Raw genomic sequence first — 12,310 nt, 5'->3', positions numbered from 1 at the left:
CCTGATACTGAAGATTTCTCAAAGATTCCCCTCTAATGTATAACCCTCCCTTTTCATTTTTAATTCTTACAGAATTTAGGGGTTTTTCTTCCCCATTGTTTCTTTCATCTCCCAATGCCTAATTTTGTTTATCAGCAAACCTACAGTTTATCTGTAAAAGCAAATCTCTTATTCCATTCATCAATCAGTGGAATCCTTCCCATTGTTTCTTTTATCTCCCAGTGCTGGTTTTATCTCCCAGCAGCCCCACAGCTGGTTTGGAAAGACAAATCCCTCATTCCTCTCACTGGTGAGGTGCTGCTTTTCCTTCACTGTGGTGAGTGGCCCCCAGCGCTGCTGGAAGGGGCCAGTGCCCAGCAGGATGGCAGAGGTGGGTGAGGGGCTGGGGGTGGCACAGCTCCTGCTCTGACCCCCAAAGGCAGCAGCGCCTGCAGGGCAGAGCACTCAGAGCAGCCCCAGCCAAGGAAAAAGCACAAGAAACCGGTGACAGAGCACAGGGAACCAGTGACAGAGCTCAAGGAACCAGTGACAGAGCTCAGGGAACCAGTAAAGTGCAAGAAACTAGTGACAGAGCACAGGGAACCAGTGACAGAGCTCAGGGAACCAGTGACAGAGCACAGGGAACCAGTGACAGAGCAAGAAACCAGTGACAGAGCACAGGAAACCAGTGACAGAGCACACAGAACCAGTGACAGAGCCCAGGAAACCAATGACAGACATGGAACCAGTGACAGAGCACACAGAATCTGTGACAGAGCACACGGAACCAGTGACAGCAAGAAACCAGTGACAGAGCACAGGGAACCAGTAAAGTGCAAGAAACCAGTGACAGAGCTCATGGAACTGTGACAGAGCTCAGGGAACCAGATGGAGCCAGTGGTAGAGCACACAGAATCTGTGACAAAGCACATGGAACCAGTGACAAAGCACAGGGAACCAGTGACAGAGCACATGGAACCAGTGACAGAGCACATGGAACCAGATGGAGCCAGTGGTAGAGCACACAGAATCTGTGACAAAGCACAGGGAACCAGTGACAGAGCACATGGAACCTGTGACAGAGCACATGGAACCAGTGACAGAGCACATGGAACCAGATGGAGCCAGTGGTAGAGCACACAGAATCTGTGACAAAGCACATGGAACCAGTAAAGCACATGGAACCTGTGACAGAGCCAGGCATACAAATAATCACCCCTCCAAGCTGTTCTGATCACGAGAAAAATCATCTTTTTCCTTCATTGTTTCCTTCATTGTCAGTCATTAGAAACACTCGTGATTGACTTGGAGTGGGGGAAAGGCGGAGATTTCCCACCCCATAAAATTTAAACCAATTCAGGAACACATTTCAATGAAAACTTTGGCTACTTCTTTATTGGGTGAAAAATGCAACACCCTATTACGAACTCTTTCCACTCTGGAGCGAAGAACCACTTCAAAATTCTGCTTTTGGAGGGTGCAGTGGCACAAAGGGAGTTTGTGACACCTGATTCTCACTGCTCAGCTGGTCACAGTCATGTAGAGCTCACAGGGCCACCTTCCCCTCCTCAGCCTCTCCTGGCAAAGTGAGCTCTTGTCCACACTCAGCCAAGCCTTTCATCTTGTCCTGTTTGAGTAAAGTCTCCTTCAAACAGATTGGCCCCTGTTTCCTGTCTCCTCACACAGCTGCTCGTGTGCCCCGGAGAGGTAAACAGTGGAAAAGACAAGACTTGTGTATATTAGCCACGTTTCTGGGATGTTTAATGATGAAAACACAAACCTTCCTCTCCAGGCTTCTCTAAAACCTGGGTTTTTCCACATTAGTCTTCACTTTATCAGCAAAAAAAAAAAAAAAAAAAAAAAGCAGCAAGACATTCCTGGCAGTTCTGTAGATTTTTACTGCAGAAAATCCTGGCTTTAGCCAGCAAATCAGACTCCCCAGCCTCCCTGTGCTCAGGAGGATCCAGGAGCAGGGAACCACAACATTTCCTTCCTTTTCCCTGGACTTGCTTCTAATATTGGTGAGCAAAGCTGGCCAAGGAGCAGGAAGAGCAAGTCCTCTGCTGGCAGGGTAGGTAAAGCTCAGGTAAAGCTCAGGTAAAGTTCAGTGCCCACTGCAGGGCCAGGAAACAAAAATTCCAAGTTTTGCTCTGAGATTTGAGGACAATTCTCCCCTCACCAGTGCTTGGACAGGAGAGGCTGAGGAAGCTGACTCCAGGTGAGGGCAGAGTGTCTTTTGTTGGGCATTCCTGTGTTCCTGTCATGGTGGAGATGCTGAGGACACGTTGATAATTTAAATTCTCCATTCCAGGAAGGCTTCCTGCCTTCCCTAGCAAACAGCTGCCTTGTAAACCAAGACAATTGATAAAGCCACTTGTGTTTTATAGATAAAAGCAGCAAAGCTGAGTTGTTGTTATATTACAGACAAACCCACCTTTTCTGCAGCAACAGTTTGTTCCTCTCACCCTAAACCTTCCACAAATTGGAATATTCAGCAGCTGAATGGGATCAAAGACTGCAGTCTCCATTGTCTCCATCAGCAAGGTGAGCAACCCACCCCTCTGTGTCCCAAATTTCCACAGAGCCACGTCCTGAAGGGCTGAGCCCTCTCTCAAGCGCTCCCCACCACAGAGAGGCACAAATGAGCAGATGGGCACAAAGGGCACAGAGCGCTGCCTGCAGTGCCCAGATCCCCCAGCACACCCAGACCCCAGCACAGAGAAAGCACAGAAAACCTCAGGGCCCAACCGAGGAAAAAAACCTTCCCAATCCCCAGGGCCAAAGCCACTTCTCCATTTATCAGCAGCTGCACAAATTGATTGAATTTGATCACCAGACCTCCCTCTCCAGTCCACATCCCGCACCTGGGAGCCTTGAACTGGGCTTTGCCTGCCACAATCCTTTGGAGCTGTTCAAGAATCCCATTTCTGCTGTGCCCCTGCCCCAGCTCCTGGCAGGGAGGCAGAGCCCAGCCCACACTTGTGCCAGGTCCCAGCGCCCAGCAGGTCCTGGAAGGGGCAGGGTTTGCCCAGGCAGGGCTGGCGCTGTCAGCAGCACGGGCTGAGCAGGAGGGAGGCACAGGAGCCCCTCAGACACCTCAGGGCTGCCAACTCTTTTCCCTCCAGCTTTCCTTCACTCTCTTTTCCCTCTTTCCTCTTTTCCCATTCTCTCCTCCTCAACAAATCAGCCCCTCTCTCTTTTCTCTGTCTCCTTCCCCCTTCTCTCATCCCTTTCTCCCCCTGCTGCACTCCAACACATCTGTTTCTAATCTCAGCCACCCCTTGCAAACAATAACTCCTTTTTCTTTTCAACATCTGAACGCTCAGTGCCCAACAATTCCACACAGTTACACAAATTTGACACTCTGCCTGAAACAAAGACATTTTATTCAACCTTGTTTTGCCCAAGAGCTCCAAGCCCCTCTCTCCTTTATCCCTGAAAAGCGCTGCTCTCTTCAAACAACAAACACACGTTCCCAAATGAGCCTGTTTGACCAGCACTTTTTAAAATTAATTTGGATTAATCAGAGATCTCTGGCTGTCAACCTGCTCATAAAGCAACCAGAAAAGGATCAGAGCTCAAACACCACTGAAATTCACAGTTTTCCACAAAAGTTTCCTCCTTACAAAGCCCTTTTCTCCAACTCGCCAGCGATGAATTTCAGGCACACGGAGCAGACCGGTGGAAGTTTGATTAAATAAAAAGCAAACAACACCAAAAAAAAGCCAACCTACCTAAGAAGAGGATTGAAAATGCAGACATTCCGTCTCCCAGCAAGAGGGACTTGTCCTCCTTTTTTCTTCCTCTCTCCCAAGGACAGCAGGCAGACCTGCAGAGCATTCACAGGAACGCCTCTGGAATGCACTGAGTGTAATTGCATCCATGTGCCAGAAAAATCACCAACTTCACTCTTTCTTCCCTCCTGCTATTCATCCCCTGCTCCATCTTCCAGCCAGATCCAGCCAGATTTCTTTTTTTTTTTGTTTTTTTGAGGGCTGCAGATTCAAGGCCCTGGGAGTTTCTGGGGGAGAAGCAGCACGGAGAGGACTTCACATCCACGGCAGCACAGAACAATTTTGCCTGTCTGGAGAGGAGAGAAGCAGGGGGAAAACACTGAGCTCAATGTTCACCACATGGCTGCCTCCCACTAGAGCCCCTCCCTGCCTTCAGCTGGGATTAATAGTGAAGACCAGTCATGTGGGTGAGGTAGAGCTTGATTTCCAGCATAGAATACAGATATTTAACAGAGAAACAAGAGGATTTCTCCAGTGGCAAAACAGTTAAGTTTGGAGGCGGCAAGAAAAAAAAAAAAAAAAAAGAGAAAAAAAATCCAGCATGGAAAAAAAAAATCAGATTTGACACTCAGGGGTTGGAGGGAGAGTCCTGGAAAAAGCTCCTCAGGAGGACAAACATGCTCCCCTGGATGCATTAGCTCTGGGCTCTTTTCTGCACTGGAAATTGGAGATTTCAGGCTTGCTGAACCCTCTCTCTTCCTGCTGCGTGGTTTTCTTTTTGTGTTTTCAGGAGGGAAAGAAATCCCCTAAAAACTGATTTAATTTCTTGTCGTAGCTGCGCTTCACCGATGAGGGCAAAGCTCAATCAAGCAGAAATTGGTGGCTACGGGGAGTGAGTTTGAACTCCCTCCCAAAGGGCATTTTAAGGCACACAAGAGACACCTTTACACCTCTAAAGCCCAGCTTCAGCTTCACCCTCACGCAAAGGAGCAAATGTTTAAAATTACCTCAGGTACCCCATAAAGAAACACCCAGCCTGCACAGCAGAAGGGAGATAAAGCAGATTTACCCACCTCGGTGCCTTGGAGTGCAGAGCAGAAATTCCTCCCCTCAGAACAGTTATGAAAGTGTTTGTAAAGCCTGCAGGAAGGCAGCAAACCATGGGCAAGGCTGCCAGCCTGTGGTTTGGGACATCACACTCCACTTCTCCAAGCTTTCTTTCCTTTCCCTGTGTTACTCCACCCACACACCATTTCTCTATACTTTGCCTAACAAAAAAAAATCAGGGATAAAATGCTGCTCAGCCTCTCCAGGGATGAAAACTAACCCTGTGCAAAGCCAGGAGCTGCTGGGCTTGGTGATCCTTTTGGTCACCTTCAGTTCATTTTTTATGAAATACAGAAATATTTATGAAGCTCTCAACGAGGGGCACAACTCTTGGAAGCTCTGAAGGAATTTGGTGTTGATGACTGAGCTCTGCAGGTATTTATGGGAAGACAACAAAGATCAGAATCTGGATCTTTGAGTCCTGGAAACAAAACCTCGATAGATCCAGAGAGAGTAAAAGAACAAAAATCATCTTTGTGCACCCAGTTTCATCCAAGTTTTGTTTGCCCCTTCCAGCCTCAGATGGAGACAGGAGCAGCATTTGGCTCCTCCTCTCCAGAACTGATTTCCTCCCTGTATCACAACATTTTAAACAGCATTTTTATCTAATATAGCCTGATTAGCCAACTCTAATCTAGATTGGGTGGATATCACAGTTCCCACAGAGCAGCTCTGTCCATCCCACATAACCAAATCCCAAGATTCCTCCAGAACTTTTCCCCACACGCTTGACCAAACCTGATTTCCTTAATGATGCACCTAACCCCCCCTTGATTCTCAGAGCAGGACACGAATCAATGGAGAAAAATTCATTTTTCTGCAGGCCAGGCAGCACTGAGCCTGTCTCTGTGCATTAGGGGTGTGACAGAAGATGTCCCTGGCTCTGCTGCGAATTCCCTGATGCATTTAATGGGATCAATTCCTCCCCAGGGAGAGGCAGAGGAGTGCTGGCACCCTGCACTGCCTGCCCACCTCCCCCAAACAAAACTTCATTTGTAAAGAAGGTTTAAAGCTTCAAAACTTTATTTTAAAATGAAGTTTTGATTGCCCCTCTATCAATTTATTCCTTTCACTCTGCCCTTCCTCCTCCAAGGAATCACATCCTTGAGCCTGAGCTGTTCCCCAGTGCTGCAGAGCTGCTCATTCTCTTCTCAGTGGTGTTTTAATGTCCCCACCACCCAAAACTTATCCAAAAGCTGCATTTTCTGCCCAAAACTCCTACTATTGCTGTTGACTCCCCCCTGGTGCTGATTCCTTTTTGTCCCTTCTTCAAGATTGCCTGTATAAACTTCTCTCACTCGATTTAAATGATCTGAGCAGCTTCTTGATAAAAAAGAACAAAATTCATTCATCACTTTGAATCTCTTGAGCAAAAACCCATTTTTGTTCCATTTTTGGGGTGGCAACTGAAATAAAACACCAAGAATACAAGGGGGGAAAAACCCCAAATGACACAAACAAACCTCAAAAGAGACAACAAAAAATGTTAGGGGAGAAATAGAACCCTTGACACAGATTTCTTTTCACAATCAGCCACTGGAGGAAAGGCTGATTTGTACTTTGTGGGAGCCAGAGCCTGCTTTGTACAGCAGTGGTTGTTGAAGGAGCTCTCCTCTCTCATCCAGGCTTCAATAATTGATTATAAAAGCACAATTAGTCATTTGGTATCAGCAGGAAAATATCCCTTCAATGAGGCTCAGCACTCACTATTTCTTTCCCTATTCATTCTGTTTCTTTCTCCATTCCTTCCATTTCCTTCCATATTTCTTCTATATTCCTTCTATTTCTTTCCATATTCCTTCTATTGTCCTTCTATATTTTTCCATATTCTTTCTATTTTTTCCATATTCCTTCTATTTCCTTCTCTATTCCTTTTACTTCCTTCTCCATTCCTTCTATTTCCTTCCAGCCTCCTCCTATTAACTTCCATTTTCCTTCTATTTCCTTATGTTTTCCTTCCATATTCCTTCTATTTCTTTTAAGATTCCCTGAAATCCCTGAGATTTTTGGGCACCTAAACTCAGATTCTTGATATTTAAGGAAGGTACCTACAAATGGAAGGCCTCAAATTGCCACATTCATATTTTCTGGAAAAATCCCTTTGCCCAGGATTTTTCTCCTGGGAAGCTGAGAAGCCTCCGAGAAAAAGGAAAACAATTTTATCTCATTTGCTTCTCCTGTGTTTTGCTCACGTGGAATGTGTTTGGAGATTGTTTGTCCAAAAAGTGATTATTTTATTGGTTTCTAGTGTGAATTATTTTGACTCATTGGCCAATCAGTGCCAAGCTGTGCTGGGACTCTGGAAAGAGTCACAAGTTTTCATTATTATCTTTTTAACATTCTGTAAGTATCCTTTCTGTATTCTTCAGTATAGTTTAGTATATCTTTAATATAATATAGTCTGTAAGTATCCTTCCTATATTCTTTAGTATAGTTTAGTATTCTTTAATATAATAGAGTATCATAAAATAATAAATCAACCTTCTGAAAACATAGAGTCAGATTCACCATTCCTTCCTCCATCTGGGGGCAATGTAAATGCAATATCAAAGCTGTTAAAAAATGTTTGAATCCATTACCAAATCCTGATTTTCAGCCTGGTTTTAATGAGTTTGGGTGTCCATGTGCTTGAGAACCTGCTGGAGCTCCTGCAGGGCCTGGCCCCAGCCCCAGGCACAGAGGAGCTGCTGCACACTCATGCATGGCTGAGCTGCATCACCCCTCACTCTGTGCTGCAGCTGCTCCAGGCCGATGTCCTGCGAGGTTATGTTTAAATAATGCCAGCTAAGATCCCCATTTAACGGGCATTACTAATTTAATGTGAAGTGCCAGGAGTGAGGGCTCCCAGAGCTGCTCCTTCAGCTCCCGTCAGGGCTCCAGTGTGGCCACTGGGGTGGTGACACTGACTGAAGGACACCTGGGAAGCTTCCTGCTCACTAATAATTATACAAATCAGCATTTTGTTCCCTGAACCTCTCCTGACAGTCCCAGGTGCACCAATCAAAGCCATTTAAGCCCAGAGGACACTGGAGAGGAGAGAGGAAATCTTGAATGAGCACAAGGGATCTGCTCTTAGAGGTTTCCCTGTCAGTGTTGGAGGAGTGGATGAAATTCAGCCCTCACAAGAGCTGGAGCAGTGGAATAAAAAGGCAGGGACACAGCAGGAAAGGTCTCATCGCTTCCCTCATGCTCCCCTGCTCTTCTCTGGGCTCTGAGCAAATTGTTTGGGCATTGGGGCAGCCTGGGAGAGGCAGGAGTGGGGTTAATGGGAATAATGGGAATTGTCACCGTCACATTTTCTGAAAAATCCCTTTGCCAGGATTTCTTCTCCTGGGAAGCTGAGAAGCCCCAGAGAAAAATGAAAACAATAATTATCCGATTGCTTCTCCTGTGTTTTGCTGCTTTGGAAGGTGTTTGGACAACTGGTCAGAGTTTGATTGGTTTCGTGTGAATTGTTTTAACTTAATGAACAATCACTGTCAGGCTGTGTCAGACTCTGAGAAGAGAGTCACAAATTTTTCATTATTATCTTTTAGCCTTCTGTCCGTATCCTTTCTCTATCCTTTAGTATAGTTTAGTATAGTATTCTTTAATATAATGTAATATAATAAAATAATAAATTAGCCTTCTAAGAACATAGAGTCAGATTCCTCTTTCCTTCCTGCCATGGGGGACCCAGAAAATAGCACAGGGAATAATGGGAATATTGGGATAACTGCTCAGGCCAGGCAGCAGGGAGCTGCCCTTTCCCCCCAGGAGGGGCAGGAGCTGAGCAGGAGCTGCCCCTGTCTGCTCTGGTTTCATCTCTTCTGACAGCAGAGTTGTTTCTCTCCTCTCTGAGACTCTGGACCCGGGTTCCTGCTGGAATTCCCATTTCAGATCAGTGTTGGACTGACCCATCCAGCACCACTCATGAGGGAATCCCATTCCCCCTTTTTTCCTTCACATGGGGCTGATAAATCACCCTCAGGAGTCCCTGTTCTGTTCCTCTCCTCCTGTCACCATTCCTGGTTCAAGGGTTTGGAACGGCCCCTGCCATGCTGGGAATGAATCATCATTAAATTAATATTTTTCCAAGATCTTCCTGGCTACTTGAACCTGGATTTCTGTGGATTTCAAGGAGTTCAGGCAGAGCAGAGAGCCAAGGTGAGTTTGCTCCTGTTCCTTGGCAGACAAATGACAACAGCCCAGCATCTCAGAGGAAACCAATTTTTTTTCATGGTCCCAGCAGAAAGGCAAGAAGCAGAAGGATCTCCTTCCCCTGTGCACAGAAATATTCATGAAGATGTTGAGATTGCTAGACTGGAGTGAGAGCGCTCCATCAATAAATAAAGAGCATCAGTATCTCATGGCATCAGAGAGGAAAGAATGACATCTCTTTTGCTTTTATTTCCTTCTATTTTGGAACATTCAAGTTATAATATTCAGCTCCAAGTGGCACTTGGAGCACGGTTCTGAGGACTGGATTATAAAAGGGAATTTGTGTTGTGCTAAAGGAATCCATTAGGCTGAGAGGGGCTGTGTGAGCCTGCCCTGACCCCTCTCCATGGGCTCCTCCTGCCTGAGTCAGGGTGCCCAGCCCTGCCAGGGGCTCAGGCCAGCCTGGAGAGTCCTGGGGGGAGCAGGGACTGCAGGAATACCCAAAGAGCCCATGCAGGGAAGGAAGCAGAATATGGTGGTGCTCACAGGGGTCCCAGGATGAGGGAAGAGACGAGGATCTGACTCCGTTTCAGAAGTCTTGATTTATTATTTTATGATATATATTACATTAAAACTATACTAAAAGAATAGAAGAAAGGATTCCCTCAGAAGGCCGGCTAAGAATAGAATAGCAAAGAATGATAACAAAAGCTTGGGGCTCAGCTCTCTGTCCGAGCCAGCTGGGCTGTGATTGGCCATGAATTAGAAACAACCACATGAGCCCAATCCCAGATGCACCTGTTGCATTCCACAGCAGCAGATAACCATTGTTTGCATTTTGTTCCTCAGGCCTCTCAGCTTCTCAGGAGGAACAATCCTAAGGAAAGGATTTTCCATAAAAGATGCCTGTGACAGCAGAGCTGGGTTCTCCATGTGCTGGCAGGGATGGGAGATCTGGCAGAACTTAAATCCTATTTTTTTTTTCAGAAGGACCAAGGTTTTTTTTAAAGTAATTAGTCCAGTACTAATTAGATGAGCCTTATTTACTGTGCTACCTGGTAACATCTTGCTCCAGTCGTGCCACAACTGTTCTATCTTGTACAGATAACAAGGGAAGCATTTTTCAACTATTCTGTTACTGAGTTTCCTTCAGGAATTCCTTGTTCCTTCCAGGTTTCCATGTCTGAGTGACCTGGTTGTTGTCTAGTAAGATTTAGGCATCCTTCAGGCTTTGGACTGAGCCCTAATCAGAAATGCATCCCCTCCAAGGCAGCATTAGTTTAATTTGGATTTGTCTGCTTTTCTTGTAGCCTGGTGGCACAGCCCTGATGATCCTGGAGCTCCTTCCTGAGGAGGAATTCTGCCCTTTTGGGTCTCCAGCCTCTGCTGGGATGGAGGTCTTGGTCTCTCCAGGGAACTGAGGAGGGAATCCAAGTGTTTCCATGAGATTCGCTTCTAATCCAAATCTATTTAAACCTGAAGCTGAGCAGCCTCTATACAAATGTGGAATATACCCAATCATTTTCTGGCTCTAGGAAGCTCTGATAGATCCTCAGATGCTTTTTTTCTCCCCAGTTTGCAGCACAAAAAAAGCTCTGGAAGTGCTGATATGTAGAAGAGGAGGAGGCTGTTCATTAATTATTACTGGACCCCGGGCTGGGGAGGGCTAAAATACACAATCCTACAGATTTGGGATCAAACCAGACTTTTTCCTAAGGAAATTCTACCCTTGAAGACATTTGACAGCTCTCAAAGGGGCATTTGAGAGCTGTGAAATCCCTGTGAAGTGGAGGTTCCTGCACTGCCTCTCTTCCAGCTCCTGAAAGGAGCCAGAAGGAATTTCAGTGAGGGCACAGAGCCTGCCCTGTTCCTGGAGAGGAGAATCCCACCAGGACTGGGTTCTGGCCTCACAAATACCCCCTGAGAGCAGAAATCCTCTTCTGTTCTCTTCTAACTCCTGAAACGAGCTGAGTTTTCTTCTGAAGGAATTCCAGAGAGGACACCCTGCCCCATTCCTGCCAAGGAGAATCCCACCAGGATTGGATGCTGGGCTCCCAAATACACCTGGAGAGCAGAAATCCTGTTCTGTTCTCTTTGTGGTCCTGAAATGAGCTGGTCTTTCTTCTGAAGGAATTGCAGAGGGCACAGGAGAATCCCATCAGGATTGGGTCCTGGGCCCCCAAATACCCCCTGAGAGCAGAAATCCCGTTCTGTTCTCTTCCAGATTCTGAAATCGGCTGGTTTTCTCTTGTGAAGGAATGTCAGTGACACTCTGCCCTGTTCCTAGTGAGGAGAATCCCATCAGGACTGGGTTCTGGACTCACAAATACCCCCTGAGAGCAGAAATCCTCTTCTCTTCCAGCTCCTGAAATGGGCTGGTTTTTCTTGTGAAGGATTTCAAAGAGGACTGCCCCATTCCTGGTGAGGAGAATCCCATCAGGGTTGGGCTCTGGGCTCCCAGATACACCAGGAGAACAGAAATCCTATTCTATTAGCATCCAGACCCTGAAATTAGCTGTTTTTTCTTGTGAAAGAATTTCAAAGAGGACACTCTGCCCCATTCCTGGCCAGGAGAATCCCATCAGGGTTGGGCTCTGGCCTCACAAATACCCCCTGAGAGCAGAAATCCTCTTCTGTTCTCTTCCAGATCCTGAAATGGGCTGGTTTTTCTTGTGAAGGATTTCCAAGAGGACACTGCCCCATTCCTGGTGAGGAGAACACCACCAGGATTCACTCCTGGGCTCCCAAATACCCCCGAGAACAGAAATCCTCTTCTGCTCTCTTTTAGATCCTGACATGAGCTGGTTGTTCTTGTGAAGGAATTGCAGAGGGCACAGGAGAATCCCATCAGGATTGGATCCTGGACTCCCAAATGCACCAGGAGAGCACAAATCCTCTTCTGTTCTCTTCCAGCTCCAGAAATGAGATGTTTTTTCTTGTGAAGGAATTTCAAAGAGGACACTGCCCCTTTTCTGGTGAGGAGAATCCCATCAGGATTCATTCCCGGGCTCCCAATCCCCGCTGAGAGCAGAAATCCTGGCTGTGGGGGCTGTGTGCTGCTCCCTGTGGAGGATTATCCCTGGAGAAGGAGGAGCTGTGAGCAGGGAGGGCTTTGGCAGCAGCTCCTGTTCCCAATGACTTTACCTGAGGTAATCTTTTCCGCCAGGCTGGCTCTGACATTAAAAATGGAAGAGGCCAGGGACATTTTCCACCCAAAGCTCAATGGAAAGTGGCAGGTGTCAGATTTTTGCAAATTTCTTTCTCTTAACTCAGAGGCTTCTGCTGACAGGGACGTGAAGGCTCCAACCTGGAAAAGCTCCAAACTCAAACATTTTTTTCACGAGCGACTT

At 46.6% G+C, this 12,310-nt stretch overlaps 1 protein-coding gene across 1 annotated transcript in view; it reads right to left on the bottom strand.

Annotated features, from left to right (window-relative positions):
* Nucleotides 1–3,839, bottom strand: part of CLMP (CXADR like membrane protein) — a 57,686-nt gene extending 53,847 nt beyond the window's left edge. Inside the window, exon 1 of the mRNA XM_066564553.1 lies at nucleotides 3,714–3,839. Within this exon, the coding sequence (XP_066420650.1) occupies nucleotides 3,714–3,819 (106 nt within the window). The 5' untranslated portion in view covers nucleotides 3,820–3,839. The remainder of the gene's footprint in view (nucleotides 1–3,713) is intronic.
* Nucleotides 3,840–12,310: the final 8,471 nt, after the last annotated feature.

This window comes from Molothrus aeneus, chromosome 22 (genome assembly GCF_037042795.1).
Source record: "Molothrus aeneus isolate 106 chromosome 22, BPBGC_Maene_1.0, whole genome shotgun sequence".
NCBI classification, from domain to species: Eukaryota; Metazoa; Chordata; class Aves; order Passeriformes; family Icteridae; genus Molothrus; species Molothrus aeneus.
The sequence above is the reverse complement of the archived record's forward strand: the minus strand, read 5'-3'. Positions and strand labels throughout refer to the sequence as shown.